This window comes from Thalassophryne amazonica, chromosome 2 (assembly GCF_902500255.1).
Source record: "Thalassophryne amazonica chromosome 2, fThaAma1.1, whole genome shotgun sequence".
In the NCBI taxonomy this organism is placed as follows: domain Eukaryota; kingdom Metazoa; phylum Chordata; class Actinopteri; order Batrachoidiformes; family Batrachoididae; genus Thalassophryne; species Thalassophryne amazonica.
Window position 1 is genome coordinate 97,579,921 of NC_047104.1, and position 16,109 is coordinate 97,596,029.

The following is a 16,109-nucleotide window of genomic DNA, read 5'->3' on the forward strand; positions in this document are numbered from 1 at the left end:
TTAACACAGATCAGTCGTCCTGCCCCCTTTGCAGAAAAACAGCCCCAAAGCATGATGTTTCCACCCCCATGCTTCACAGTAGATATGGTGTTCTTGGAATTCAACTCAGCTTTCTTCTTCCTCCAAACACAACAAGTTGAGTTTTTACCAAAACGTTCTATTTTGGTTTCATCTGACCACATGATATTCTCCCAATCATGAGGATGATGATCTTTTTGACCCCCACGGGATGACATCTTGCATGGAGCCCCAGGTCGAGGTCTTGTATGTCTTCCATTTTCTTACAATTGCTCCCACAGTTGATTTTTTCACACCAACCTGCTTGACTATTGTCGATTCACTCTTTCCAGCCTGGTGCAGGTCTACAATGTTCTTCCTGGTGTCCTTCAACAGCTCTTTGGTCTTGGCCATGGTTGAGTTTGGAGTCTGACTGTTTGAGGCTGTGGACAGGTGTCTTTTATACAGATGACTTCCAACAGGTGCCATTAATACAGGTAACAGGTGGCGGACAGAAGAGCTTCTCAAAGAAGAAGTTACAGGTCTGTGAGATCCAGAAATCTTGCTTGTTTGTGGGTGACCAAATACTTATTTTCCATCATAATTTACAAATAAATTCTTTAAAAATCCTACAATGTGATTTCCTGGATTTTTTTTTCTAATATTGTCTCTCTAAGTAGGAGAACTTGCACAATCAGGGGTTGACTAAATACTTTTTACTTTTTATATATTGTTGCTGATACATTTTTGTTTAGTCTTTAAGCTTTTCCACCAGTGTCTCCAGATATACTACATTTTTTAATATTTGTTTAGTATTTAGTATGCAGAGAATTATTTACCATAGCATATAGTTTTCCACATGTAATTTTCTTCTCGCAAAATGAAGTCATTGTGGCTTGTTTTGATAAAATTCGTCCGCTTGCAAAATCTCCAATCAAGCCACTTAATGTCATTTTTAAATAGATTACATACACTGAACAAAAATAGAAACTTAACGCTTTTGTTGTTGCTCCCTGTTGTTGCTTTTAATGAGCTGAAATCAAAGATCTAAAACATTTTCTATACACTAAAAACATCTTTTTCTCTCAAATATTGTTCACAAACCAGTCTAAATCTGTGTTAGTGAGCACTTCTCCTTTGCCGAGATAATCCATCCCACCTCACAGGTGTGGCATATAAAGATGCTGATTAGACAGCATGATTATTGTACAGATGTGCCTTAGGCTGGCCACAATAAAAGGCCACTCTGAAATGTGTAGTTTTGCGTTACTGGGGGGGGGGTCCAGAAAACCAGTCAGTATCTGGTGTGTGCTGTGTGGGCCGCCAGAAGAGGAGGTACTGCTGGCCCACCACCAGAGGGCGCCCTGTCTGGAGTGCGGGCTCCAGGCACCAGAGGGCGCAGCCGCCTCACAGGAGCAGCCAGGGTGACAGCTGTCATGCATCACCTGCAACAGCTGTTACCAGCTGTTTGTGCAGAAATTCTTAGGTTCTGCGAACTGATTGTTGCAGCAGCGGTCCGGAGATTCTACAATGGTTTTTGACATGACAAGGCCAAGCCCTATTAACTCTTTATTAATGATCACGATTAGCGACTACTGGTTGTTTCTCTTTGCCACCAAATAAAGGATATGTTTGACAGCACTCAAACAAAGGATGTGTTTGACAGCACTCATCAGGCTGACCAATACTCAGAACAATGGGAAAGGCCAAGGAAGTCAGTGAAGATCCAAGAAGGAGAATTGTAGGTTTACACAAGCTGGGAAGGCTTCTTGGAGCTACAGTAGATTCCAAGATCATCAGTTCAAACAATTGTACAAAAGCATGAATTAGTTGGCTGTGTTACCACTTTCCAAAGATTTGGAAGAAGACCCAAACTGTCACTCTCAGATGAGAGGAAATTAGCTAGGATCAGGAACCACCAAGGCTCAGGCCTGCCCTGAACTGGAAACTGCTGGAACACCAGCATTACTGTCCATAGTGAAGTGAGTTTTAAATTACCATGGACGGAGAGGGTGCCAACCAAGAAAGAAGCCTCTGCTCGAAAATCGACACCTTCAAGCTAGACTGAAACATGCAGCTGCCCACATGGACAAGTCAAATGTCTTCAGGGGGAAAGTTTTATGGTCACACAAGACAAAGATTGAACTCTTGGAGTCCGAGACAAATTTCCCAGAAGGGACAATAAAGTATCGTATCGTATCGTATCGTATTTGGCCACAATGACAAGAGGTATGTTTGGAGGAGTAAAGGTGAGACTTTCAAAGCTAAGAACACTGTACCAGCTGTCAAGCACGGTGGTGGTAGAATGATGCTCTGGGGCTGTTTTGCTGCCAGTGGTACTGGTGCATTGCACAAAGTGCATGGAATAATGAAGGAGGACTAACTCCAGATTTTTCAGTGTCACCTCAAATCAATAAAACAATGACCCTAAACACACATCAAAACTAGTTGTAGGTTGGATAAAGCAGGCTAACATTAAACTTCTGCTGGCCTTCTCAAAGCCCGGGCCTTAACCCTATTGAAAATTTGTGGACTACATTTAAAAGCCAGGACTGTGCCAGGAAACCAACGGGATTCCTCCGGGTGCTCCAGCTTCCTCTCACTTCCAAAAACATGCTACCATAGGTCTGAGTGAGCGTGTGAATGTATTTGTTTGTCTCTGTGTTGGCCACTGACATCCTGTGTACCCTCTCAGCCTTATCTAGAATTAATTAGCAGGTTTGGAAAATCGATGGACATAGTAGCTGATTTATGTACCATTGTATTGAACTGTATTTGAAGTGTGACCAAATGTCATCCCAACAGTTTTGTTTTCTCTGCAAACTTCAGCGTGAACTCGTTTTCGTTGTCTTATCTGTGTGTGTGTGTGTGTGTGTGTGTGTGTGTGTGTGTGTGTGTGTGTGTGTGTGTGTGTGTGTGTGTGTGTGTGTGTATATATAAAGCTCTTTGCCCTGCAGCCCTGCACAGTGTCCATATTAAGCCGGGGACAGCCTACACAACTTTTAGAGTTGTGTAGGATTTTGCAAATACTTGGAGTACACACTACACACATCAGCAAACCAACCTTTTTAATCTGATGGACGGTGTGCAGCGGACAGGAGTCCATGTCAGTCACATGATGTGTGTGTTGTGAGTGAATTGTAAATTTTGAGAACTTTTTCCAATTTTTGTGAAGAAGTATGTTACTTTGAACCACTTCACTTTATATGGCAGTTCTGTGGGTTTTTTTTTCCTTGTTTTTCTTTTTTTTTTTTTTTTTGCGGTTCAAAAGAGAAATTTCAGAAATAAAATACACAAAAAGTATAAATAAAATGCTGTCTGACCTGGGCCAATAAAAACATTCCTAAACAGGCTTAGTGTGCCCTCTGGTGGCAACAAGTGGATTTGCTTGGACTCAGTACTTTCAAGTCAGATATTCTGTGATTTGATGAATTGTACTATTTTAATGATAAGCTAATTGCATGTTGTAAGTTACACTCCCTCTGGATGTAACTTGCATTTCTTATGCCGCTCTTGTCTTTGTGATATGATGGATGCTGTTGCTCTGCGTTTCCACGGTCGTATGTGTCATCATAAAGTGTTACTTGTTTTTACTGATGACCGTTTTCTCATGATTATCCACACACTTGATTGATTTGATTGATTGATTGATTACCTCCACACCTGAAAATGAGAGAAATGAGCTGCATTAATGAATACAAGATTAAATGAAAAATCAACACAGGTTTTGTTTCCAGAGCAGTAGACTGTGTTTATTTACTCATTCATATTTGAATGGATGATTGTATACATGACAGAAGCTCATAACACCATTCCACACCTCTATTAGACGTTGACTGAGGTGTTAGTCAGTGTGGTCACCGTGTGTGTGTGTGTGTGTGTGTGTGTGCACCTCAGGTCCAGTCTGTGTGGACAGCAGGGAAGCCGCTTGCAAGAGCTGTGTGAGACAGATTGACATCAGTGTTGAAACTTTACACTTGAAAATTCATTGTCTTCCACTGAAAATGTGTACATCTCCTTTTCTGGAAAAAAAAAAAGGTAAAAAAAATTCAGATGTAGTATTTGATTAAATCAAATGGCGGACTTGCAATTAAATATTTTAGTTGTTGAACTTGATAAGTGTACCATTATTAACATACTGGATCTTTAGCGTAGTATGATGTCCTACTGCCTAATTCAAACCTGTTACTGAACTATGGACTACATACATGTGGAGATAATAGCAGTGTTATTGGCAGATGAAGGTCCTTGCAGATTTTGCTCTTCATGAGTCAGGACATGGACTGAAGGAAAATGAGAAGCTGGAGCAAACAAATGCAGGACTCTTAATATAAATGTAGCATGTGTTAATGTTAAACGTCAGTGCAAATATGAACTACATATTGATTTAAGATGATTTTCAATGTGATGCCAACATGGTTCATCACATATGATGTACTTAGATCAATCAGCTTTAAAGTGTGTATCACAATAAATTGATAAATTCATTCAACTGGGGTGGGGTGTAAGTTCTGGATTGGATTTCATTATATTTCAGAGACAAAAGAGTTTCTAGTTGTTGATGTCTAATAGTGCTGCCTTGTTACGTGGTGTTCCACAGGGTTCAGTTCTGGGTCTACTTCAGTTTTAATACTATCTTTAAGAGCAGAGCAGCAGTTTTAATATTATTTCTTATCATTATGGGTTAAACATTTTGCATTTGAATACAGGTAAAATAGGGATCACTGTACATGATACTTCAATCTGAAGGCTGTTCAGTCTAGTCTGGGTAAATCACTTTTGTAAGATGATCACCTTAAAAGTTTGACCTGCTCTTTTTTGTTTTCTGTATAATATAGAGTTGTGGCTGGATGTTTATGTACACTAATCATGGGCATGAATCTCAGGTAATTGTACTGTACTGTACTGTTGTTTTGCCAGGGTGAACTGATTGTACAGCACACAACATTAATGACTTAAAAAACAAGAATTGGGTGCACAAAGTTGGATTTATTTTGGATTTTCCCTGCCATGATGAGTGTATGTAAATGTCCGATCACAAGTGTAATATAATAATATAATTGACAGACTTAGATTTGCTTTGCCTTTGGTTGAAATGAAGATGAATAGTCATGTTTTTATTTAATTTTACTTGTACATTTGGCTTTTTACCTGTCTTAATAAAATTTATGTGAATTGCTATTAAACTGCCAAAAGTGTTGATGCATAAATTTTAATTTTCTAATTTGGTCATTTCTCTAATGGATGCCAGTTGATTTTTCAGCATTTAAAAATGAAGTTTGCATGATCAAAGACATCAGTGTATAATGTTTGACCCACGACAGCCGTACATCTCTGCTGTCTTGTATTTTTTAACCATAATTTGTATACAAAAAGCACTTTGTGACCACTTGTATCTGTGAAAATTGAATACACTTCATTACTTATGTTTGGTGTTGAATAATAGCACCTTTTGTTGTTGAGGAGCACTCAGTGTAGTAGCGACTGTACCTGTGCGAGACTCATGTCCCGTGTTGATTCCTTTGCCCAGCAGCATCTCCTGCAGCAGGTTGTCCATTCTGGCTTCACCCAGCAGCTGTGCCAGGTGGAGGGTCTCCACCATCTGCCAGGCTACACTCTGCAGGGTTGGCAGAATCAGCAGAATCTCCCCAAACCGTCCCCGTTGCTCACAGGTTGCTTCATCAAGCAACATGTGGGCTTGAAAACGCAGATGCCGCACCACTTGCGGACTCCCTAATCCTGGACAGTCTGTGAGACAAAGGTAAGCAGATGTGTATCGGAGAGATTACACTGACTATAAGAACCTGATTCTCATGAAATTATCATTATAAACAACTGAAGAAATATAAAAATATAATACTGCATAGTCAGATTACACTGGACAATGCGTGATTACTGAGAAAATAAGTGGCTCATAACTTTTAACGTATACACCAAAGAAAAGTGTTATGACAATCATCCTGTATACCCCAAATATGATTTAGTAAACACCAAAACCATGGTTGGCCTGTTACCTTAGCTGGTTTGGACTCAAAGAGAGGGCCGTTTATAGGGTTCTTTCATTACACACTGAGCCACCCACAGTCCACCTCTTTATCCATTTATCAGTTGCTGCCATTGCTGCCAACATGGCAAAACTCATATATAGGTGTCATATTGGCTCTTCTGGTGTCCAGATGAGATGAGCTACCTGTCGAGAGGAGCTCCACTGTTGCAATAATAAAAAATAGCCTCCAGGTTAAGAATACTTATGTTTTTATAGTGAGTACATTTTACACATTACTAGATTTGGATGAACAATTTAGACATTTATTTGCCCATCAAAATAAGCTAACTTTGTTAAGAATCATATATTTAGTGAATAACAGTGAAATGCAATCAGGAGTTCAACTCAATGGGTAGCTCATCTCGACACACGTAACTGTCTATTTATGCTACGAGGATCTCATCTCAACGGGGCAGCTCATCTCAACAGAACCCCAGGTCTCTCTAGAAAACCTATGAGTGAGGTCATGCAGGCTTTGTCCTGTGTACAACAGTCTCTGATGGAAACACATGTCTGCTTTCTTAAATCCAGCAAAAAATCACCACAAGAACTTGCCCAATTCTTCATCTATCAGCCCTGCAACACCCACTAAAGAGTTCCTTGCAAACACTGCAGCTGCTGGATTGATCTTCCTTGTATCATGGAAGCAATTGTATGAAATGGATGGGAGACAATAGCACAGCAGATAGTACTAAAAATGGACAATAGTGACATCACCCATGCAATGGAACAAATAATGAATGTGACGTGACATAGGATTGATTGACAAGGATTGATTCAGGTGTCATATGTATAAAGTAGGATATTGCCCACAAAACAAGTTGTTCTCACATTTCTCACATTTACATTAGATGTTGTACAGGTGAGAGTGTAGGTAACATACTTAACAGTATGCTTTAGTTGATTCTATTGAACTAGCACAAGGTGTCAGCATCATTATACAATTAAACATAATGGGTCCTACCTTCCACTTGGCACAAAGTGGTACACAGTGCTGCTAGTATCATTACTAGTTTCCACCTGACACAGTTCTCATTTTCATGACCAGTGCCCTTGTCCTCTATATAGCAAGATGTCTTGCACTAATGTGTGCATGTTGGTCTAAAACCAAGCAACCATCTACAGTACTTCATGCAGCTTAACCATTGTACAGGCCGACTGACCTGGGGCAAAGAAGACAATGGCTCTGAGACACGCAAACTCCTTGTCTGTGATGTCCAGCTCTCTAAGTGGCTTGACAAGCTCTTCTTGGATTCGGAAGGCCACTCTGGACACCTCTACCTCTGCACATTGCAGTGGGATCACAAAGTCATTACCTGTTAAAGTAAATGCAAATAAAAATATCACTTTCTCTCAAGATTATTTGATTTAATATTTTTGCTACACACGTTATTAAGATTATTAACTCTTATTAGCTTCATGAGGTGTAAAATAAATTGTTTATTTGTACGAGGTCTATTAGGTAATAAACCGACCCTTTTATTTTATTTTTTAACTATATGGATTTGAATGACGTGCGATTACACCAATCATGCTTGAACCCTCGTGCGCATGTGTGAGTTTTTTCACGCGTCATTTCCCTGTGGGCAGGCTTTGAGTGAGATGTGGTCCCACCCTCTCGGCTGAATTCCTTTGTTTCACACGCTGCTCGAGACGGCGCGCGTTATCAAAATTTTTTCTGGACCTGTGAGGAATATCCGAGTGGACACTATTCGAGAAATTAAGCTGGTTTTCGGTGAAAAGTTTAACGGCTGATGAGAGATTATGGGGTGTTTCTGTCGCTGTAAGGACTTCCCACAGAGCAGGACGTCGTGCAGCGCTTCCAGGCGCCGTCGTCGGCCTGTTTCGACCTGAAAACATCCTAATTTAAGGCTTAATTCACCCAGGACGTCGTGAGAGAACAGAGAAGATTCAGAAGAGGCCGGCATGAGGACTTTATGCAGACATTCCACTGTTTAAGGACATTTTGTAATGAAAGACGTGCGCGCAAATTCGCCGAATCGTTTCCGTGACGACTCGGCGAATCTGTGTGCTCCGCGACAGGAAAAACACCTCCGTGTTGAAAACCATTTGTAAAATTCAGGCGGCTTTTGATGGCTTTCAACAAGTGAGTAACTGAGAAATTGTTTAACAGCTTGGGCATGTTCCAACTTGCCCGTTAAGGTTTCCAACGGAGGTGTTTTTCCTGTCGCGACCCCCCGCGGTCGGGTCCGGCCCGACATGCGACTCTGCCCACATGTTCTTTCATTACAAAATGTCCGTTAACAATGGACTGTCCGAATAAACTCCTCATTGTTGGGAAAGTGTAGTGACACGGACCCACAACAGGGGGCATAAATGAACGGACAATGGAAGGAGTTAAATTAGAACACTTTACTGTTGTGAATGTCACAACCAAACACAGCAGATTACAGAATGTACACAAGTCAATTAATAAAGGTGTCGTGTGGGCAGGCTCGACGATAGGAGACGCCCGTCTGGAGACGAACCGGAACCACACGATTTCCACTGCCACCGAACCCGAGGGATACTGGAGCCGCCAAGTCCCGAAGTCCCCAGGTGGCCACCGTCACGGCGTGTCGGATCTGGTACTGCTGGCAGAAAGCAAAGACAGTCAAGGGTGGGTGTGTGAACACCCAGTAACAATCCTGGTGGGAATTCCACCGCCACCTCTCACTCTATAACTTGCAGAGTACTGTAGTGATTCCTCAGGAGAAAAGAGTGCCTTCTAGCGCTCTCTCAGCTTCCACCGACAGAGGTACCGGTACTCCTGCAAACACTCACAATATACAAATAATATTGTAACACAACGGCTGAGGATATTACCTCTTGAAGAAGATGATATCTCGGCAATGTGGTGGAGGTGTCTTCCTGCTTTTATTCCAGATGTGAGTAGATGATTAGTGACAGCTGTCATGGATGATGAGTGACAGCTGTCACCACGGCTTGTTCCTGGAGGCGGCAGCGCCCTCTCGTGCCTGAAGCCCGCACTTCAGGCAGGGCGCCCTCTGGTGGTGGGCCAGCAGTACCTCCTCTTCTGGCGGCCCACACAACAGGACCCCCCCCTCAACGGGCGCCTCCTGGCGCCCGACCAGGCTTGTTCGGGTGGCGAAGGTAGAAATCGGCCAGGAGGGCCGGGTCCAGGATGAAGCTCCTCTTCACCCAGGAGCGTTCTTCGGGTGCATACCCCTCCCAGTCCACCAAATACTGAAAGCCCCGGCCCATTCGACGGACGTCCAAGAGCCGGCGTACCGTCCAAGCCGGCGTACCGTCCAAGCCGGCTCCCCGTCGATAATACGGGCAGGAGGTGGCGCCGGACCGGGTGCACAGAGGGGTGAGGTGTGATGCGGTTTAATCCTGGAGACGTGGAAGACCGGATGGATCCGCAGTGAGGCCGGGAGTTGGAGCCTCACTGCGGTAGGACTGAGGACCTTAAGGATGGTTTCAGCTTGGGGGACTCGACCTGCAGTGGAATGTCCTTGGTGGAAAGCCATACCTCCTGCCCGGGCTGGTATGCGGGGGCCGGGGACCGTCGACGGTCTACATGGGCTTTCGCCCTCATCCGGGCCCTCAACAAGGCCAAACGGGCGGTGCGCCACACCTGACGGCATCTCCACAGGTGGGCCTGGACCGAGGGCACACCGACCTCTCCCTCCACCAAAGGGAAAAAAGGGGGTTGGTACCCCAGACACACCTCGAACGGGGAGAGGCCGGTGGCAGAGGACACTTGGCTGTTATGAGCGTACTCGATCCAGGCCAGATGTTCACTCCAAGCCGTCGGGTGTGCGGAGGTAGTACACCTAAGGGCTTGCTCCAACTCTTGGTTGGCCCGTTCGGCCTGTCCGTTAGTCTGTGGGTGATACCCAGACGAGAGGCTTACGGTGGCCCCCAGTTCCTGGCAGAAACTTCTCCATACCTGCGAGGAGAACTGGGGACCGTAATCTGAAACAATGTCTGTAGGTATCCCATGCAGCCGGACGACATGGTGGACCAGGAGATCCGCCGTCTCCTGGGCCGACGGGAGCTTCGGGAGGGCCACGAAGTGGGCTGCCTTGGAGAATCGGTCCACTATCATGAGGATGGTGGTGTGTCCCCGGGACGGCGGGAGGCCCGTGACAAAATCCAGACCGATGTGGGACCAGGGGCGATGAGGCACAGGAAGTGGCTGTAGGAGTCCCTGTGCCTTCTGGTGGTCCGCCTTGCCCCTGGCGCAGGTGGTGCAGGCCTGGATGTAAGCCCGGACATCAGTCTCCAGGGACGCCCACCAGAAGCGCTGCCGGACTACTGCCATGGTCCTACGCACCCCTGGGTGGCAGGAGAGCTTGGACCAGAGACAGAAGTCCAGGACGGCAGCCCTGGCCTCTGGTGGGACGTATAGTCTGTTCTTCGGTCCTGTTCCGGGATCCGGGCTCCGTGCCAGGGCCTCCCGGATGGTCTTCTCCACATCCCAGGTTAGGGTAGCCACGATAGTGGACTCCGGTAAGATGGGTTCCGGTGGATCCGACAGCTCAGTCTTGATTTCCCGTTCGTGCACCCGGGACAGGGCATCCGATCTCTGGTTTTTGGTCCCGGGGCGGTAGGTGATCCGGAAGTCAAAACGGCCGAAAAACAGTGACCAGCGGGCTTGCCTGGGGTTCAGTCGCTTGGCGGTCCTGATATACTCCAGGTTCCGGTGGTCAGTAAAAACCGTGAAAGGCACCGACGCTCCCTCCAGCAGGTGTCTCCACTCCTCAAGAGCCTCTTTCACTGCAAGGAGCTCTCGATTGCCCACGTCATAGTTCCGCTCTGCTGGGGTCAACCTGCGGGAAAAATAGGCACACGGGTGAAGAACCTTATTGGTCTCTCCGCTCTGGGATAGCACGGCTCCTATCCCTGAGTCAGAGGCGTCCACTTCAACCACAAACTGGTGACTAGGATCGGGCTGCACCAAGACAGGTGCAGTCGAGAAACGCTGTTTCAACTCCCTGAACGCGGAATCGCACCGATCCGACCAGGTGAAGGGAACTTTTGGTGAGGTCAGGGCTGTCAGGGGGCTAACTACCTGACTATACCCCTTAATGAACCTCCTGTAAAAATTTGCGAAGCCGAGGAACTGTTGCAGCTTCCTACGGCTCGTAGGTTGGGGCCAGTCTCTCACCGCTGCGACCTTGGCCGGATCTGGGGCGACGGAGTTGGAGGAGATGATAAACCCCAGGAAGGACAAAGACGTGCGGTGAAACTCGCACTTCTCGCCCTTCACAAACAGTCGGTTCTCTAACAACCGCTGCAGGACCTGACGTACATGCTGGACATGGGTCTCAGGATCCGGAGAAAAGATGCGAATATCGTCCAGATATACAAAGACGAATCGGTGCAGGAAGTCCCGCAAGATGTCGTTAACCAAGGCTTGGAACGTCGCGGGGGTGTTGGTGAGGCCGAACGGCATGACCAGGTACTCAAAGTGACCTAACGGGGTGTTAAATGCCGTCTTCCATTCGTCTCCCTTCCGGATCCGAACCAGGTGATACGCATTTCTAAGATCCAGCTTCGTAAAGATTTTGGCTCCATGCAGGGGGGTGAACACGGAATCCAATAATGGCAACGGGTATCGGTTGCGAACCGTAATCTCATTCAGCCCCCTGTAATCAATGCATGGACGGAGTCCGCCATCTTTCTTGCCCACAAAAAAGAAACCTGCCCCCATCGGGGAGGTGGAGTTCCGGATCAGCCCGGCAGCTAATGAGTCCCGGATGTAGGTCTCCATTGATTCGCGCTCAGGTCGTGAGAGGTTGTACAGCCTGCTGGACGGGAACTCAACGCCTGGAACCAAATCAATGGCACAATCGTACGGACGGTGCGGGGGAAGGGTGAGTGCCAGATCCTTGCTGAAGACGTCAGCAAGATCGTGGTACTCAACCGGCACTGCTGTCAGATTGGGAGGGACTTTGACCTCCTCCTTAGCCTGTAAACCGGGAGGAACCGAGGATCCTAAACACACCCGATGGCAGGTTTCGCTCCACTGAACCACCACCCCAGACGGCCAATCAATCCGGGGATTGTGCTTCAACATCCATGGGAAGCCCAAAATCACGCGGGAGGTAGAAGGAGTTACAAAAAACTCAATCTCCTCCCGATGGTTTCCAGACACCACCAGAGTTACTGGTTGTGTCTTGTGCGTGATTAAAGGGAGGAGGGTGCCATCTAGAGCCCGCACCTGCAATGGCGAAGGAAGCGCCACCAGAAGGAGCCCTACCTCCCTTGCCCATCTGCTGTCTAGCAAATTCCCTTCTGACCCCGTGTCCACCAGTGCTGGGGCTTGAAGGGTTAAATCCCCGCTCAGGATTGTAACTGGGAGTCGTGTGGCAATCTGTGTGTGTCCCACGTGAATGTTTTGACCCCCCCTTAGCCCAGTCTCTGAGGGCGGTTGTTGTTGTGGCCGTTTGGGGCAGTTTTTCTGTATGTGCTCCTTTGAGCTGCAGAGAAAACACTCCCCGCGGATCAGCCTCCTCATTTTGGCCCTGTGTGTTTCCCTAACAACACCAGCAGGGGGAGCTGTTACCCCACGGAGCGCTGCGGCTGTGGAGCGTGGGGAGGGCGGCCCCTTTTCAAACCCGGAAGGGAGAGGGGCGGCGCGTATCCGGCCACGTCCTTCGCCTCGCTCCCGACGGCGTTCCTCCAACCGATTGTCTAACCATATAACGAGATCGATAAGCCCATCTAAATCCCGCGGTTCGTCCTTAGCCACCAGATGTTCCTTCAGGACCAACAACAGTCCGTTTATGAAGGCGGCGCGGAGCGCAACGTTATTCCAGCCGGACCTCGCAGCCGCGATGCGGAAGTCGACTGCATAAGCGGCTGCGCTCCGGCGTTCCTGTCTCATTGACAGCAGCACAGTTGAAGCAGTCTCTCCCCTGTTAGGGTGATCAAACACTGTTCTGAACTCCCTCACAAAGCCAGTGTATGTGTGAAGGAGCCGTGAATTTTGCTCCCAGAGCGCCGTAGCCCAAGCGCGTGCCTCTCCCCGAAGCAGAGCAATTACATAAGCTATCTTGCTAGCGTCTGATGCATACATGACTGGACGTTGTGCGAAGACGAGCGAACACTGCATGAGAAAGTCCGCGCACGTCTCCACACAACCTCCGTACGGCTCTGGAGGGCTTATGTATGCTTCAGGGGATGGTGGGAGAGGTTGTTGAACCACCACAGGAACATTTATATCCTGCACAGGGTCGGCAGGAGGAGGAGCTGCAGCAGCGCCCTGAGCGCTCGCCGCCACTTGCGCGGAGAGAGCCTCCACCCTGCGGTTCAGGAGGATGTTTTGCTCGGTTATTTGATCCAACCGAGCCGTAAAGGCGGTGAGAATGTGCTGTAGCTCACCAATCACGCCTCCTGCAGACGCCTGCGCTCCCTGCTCTCCCATTGGTCGTTCAACAGCCGGGTGACGCCCCTCGGAGTCCATGACGCTGGCCGAGATATCCTGTTGGGAAAGTGTAGTGACACGGACCCACAACAGGGGGAGTAAATGAACGGACAATGGAAGGAGTTAAATTAGAACACTTTACTGTTGTGAATGTCACAACCAAACACAGCAGATTACAGAATGTACACAAGTCAATTAATAAAGGTGTCGTGTGGGCAGGCTCGACGATAGGAGACGCCCGTCTGGAGACGAACCGGAACCACACGATTTCCACTGCCACCGAACCCGAGGGATACTGGAGCCGCCAAGTCCCGAAGTCCCCAGGTGGCCACCGTCACGGCGTGTCGGATCTGGTACTGCTGGCAGAAAGCAAAGACAGTCAAGGGTGGGTGTGTGAACACCCAGTAACAATCCTGGTGGGAATTCCACCTCCACCTCTCACTCTATAACTTGCAGAGTACTGTAGTGATTCCTCAGGAGAAAAGAGTGCCTTCTAGCGCTCTCTCAGCTTCCACCGACAGAGGTACCGGTACTCCTGCAAACACTCACAATATACAAATAATATTGTAATACAACGGCTGAGGATATTACCTCTTGAAGAAGATGATATCTCGGCAATGTGGTGGAGGTGTCTTCCTGCTTTTATTCCAGATGTGAGTAGATGATTAGTGACAGCTGTCATGGATGATGAGTGACAGCTGTCACCATGGCTTGTTCCTGGAGGCGGCAGCGTCCTCTCGTGCCTGAAGCCCGCACTTCAGGCAGGGCGCCCTCTGGTGGTGGGCCAGCATACCTCCTCTTCTGGCGGCCCACACAACACTCATGCCGACTTCTTCTGAAAGTTCTCTGTTCTCTGACGACTTCCTGGGTCAACAGAGCCTGAAATGTGGAAGTTTTCAACTTGAAACGGCGAGACGCTGCCGCCTCGAAGTGCAGATCGCCGTCAGGCGCCGTGGGCCGTCCTTACGGCGACACTACCAGACCAAAATCTCTCATCAGCCATTAAAATTTTTACCGAAAACTAGCTGAATTTATCGAATGGTGTCCACTCAGTTGTGCCTTACAGTTTTGAAAAAATTTTGATCAAACAAAGCAGCAGTCACTGAGCCATTCCTAAACAATGAAAAAATCGACGAGAGGGTGGGCCACTCCTCACTCAAAGACTGCCCACAGGCGAATGACGTAACCGACAGGCGTGAAAAATCTCTCGCATGCCCACGAGGGTTCAAGCATGTCTGATGTAATCACACGTGATTCAAATCCATATGGTTTTTGAAAAAAAATAGTAAGGTCGGATACTTTTCTAATAGACCTCGTATTTATGTTTTCTGCAGATGTTCGTGTTGTTTTAATTAGGAAGTGTTGCCAAGGGCTGCAACAATTTCTATTGAAATATTTCTCTCTCTCTCTTTCTCTCTCTCTCTCTCTCTCTCTGTCTCTCTCTCTCTCTCTCTCTCTCTCTCCTTTTATAAGCAAAATTGTCCACATGTTGACATTATCATATTACCGAACGATGAAATTAAAATGACCCAAAAAGTAAGAGCATTTGTCTGTCCTACCTAGAAGGATGAGATTGTTGTAAGGCAGAGATCTTCTAGCCACTCCGAGAATAAGATGCTCTGCAGAATGGCTTCTTAACAGGGATACCTGCACAAAGATATACACAGATAAGATATACTTGATAAAAATGGTTAAAAAACAAACTTGATAAAAAAAACAATTGTATGAGTGACAATGATTTATAATCCAAAACATGAATAAATGCAAGAAACATACAATAAAGAGAAGAATTTACTGGGTATCAACCCATGAAAGATATATATATATATATATATATATATATATATATATATATATATATATATATATATATATATATATATATATATATATATATATATATATATATATATATATATATATATATATATATATATATATATCATGAAAAACAGTGACAAATTTTAGATAACATATATCAGCTAGTTAGAAAATGCAAATAGTCAGTTAACCATCAAGCATGGAATGTTAAACAATGGCTTCAGCCTGAAGTTAATGTTTTCAGTTTTAAATCCAAAAATATTTGCATTAAAACACAGCCCTGGCACTGTTAAAAGCACAGTATACAGCTGCTATTTCAGTTTGCATGGAGCCATAATTTAAAATTTTGCATATGTGTTTTGGTTGCTCAGGGTCTTTCTTACCCTGTCATCGACTGGAAGATTACAAAACTCTGGGATGCATTTTGCCCATTCTACCAGCAGGAGGAGTTGGTGTTTCATGGACTCGAATACATGTCCCACACATGCTGTCTTCTTGGTGTTGATGTCATAATTCACATGTGATACCAGCACTGGAACCTGTGAGCACACGTACACAATGTCATTTCACAGAGGGCTTAATACAGGGGAAATAATCATGAAGAACTCAGATGAGGTGTTACAGAAATGATTTTGTGTCAGGCAACGGCAAACAAGTACTAGGTCACATATGATGATTAAGATGAAAATTACTCAACCAGCATAATTGTTCAAGCATGTCTGTGCATGTCTGTGCACGCCATTTACATCTAAGTTATAGGTGGTTGTTATTATTCAGGCAATTTAAGGCACACAATTTCAAACCCAGCGCACATACTGTATAAATAGAGCATGGGCTCCGAGGGCA

The 16,109-nt window shown here is 46.1% G+C and overlaps 1 protein-coding gene across 1 annotated transcript in view; it reads right to left on the reverse strand.

Moving 5' to 3' along the window:
• Positions 1–3,878: 3,878 nt before the first annotated feature.
• Positions 3,879–16,109, reverse strand: part of hnf4b (hepatic nuclear factor 4, beta) — a 40,565-nt gene continuing 28,334 nt past the window's right edge. Inside the window, exons 5-10 of the mRNA XM_034161705.1 lie at positions 15,647–15,802; positions 15,002–15,089; positions 7,207–7,359; positions 5,488–5,745; positions 4,206–4,298; positions 3,879–4,019 (exon numbers count right to left, since the gene is read on the reverse strand). Coding sequence (XP_034017596.1) covers positions 4,018–4,019; positions 4,206–4,298; positions 5,488–5,745; positions 7,207–7,359; positions 15,002–15,089; positions 15,647–15,802 — 750 coding nt within the window. The 3' untranslated portion in view covers positions 3,879–4,017. The remainder of the gene's footprint in view (positions 4,020–4,205; positions 4,299–5,487; positions 5,746–7,206; positions 7,360–15,001; positions 15,090–15,646; positions 15,803–16,109) is intronic.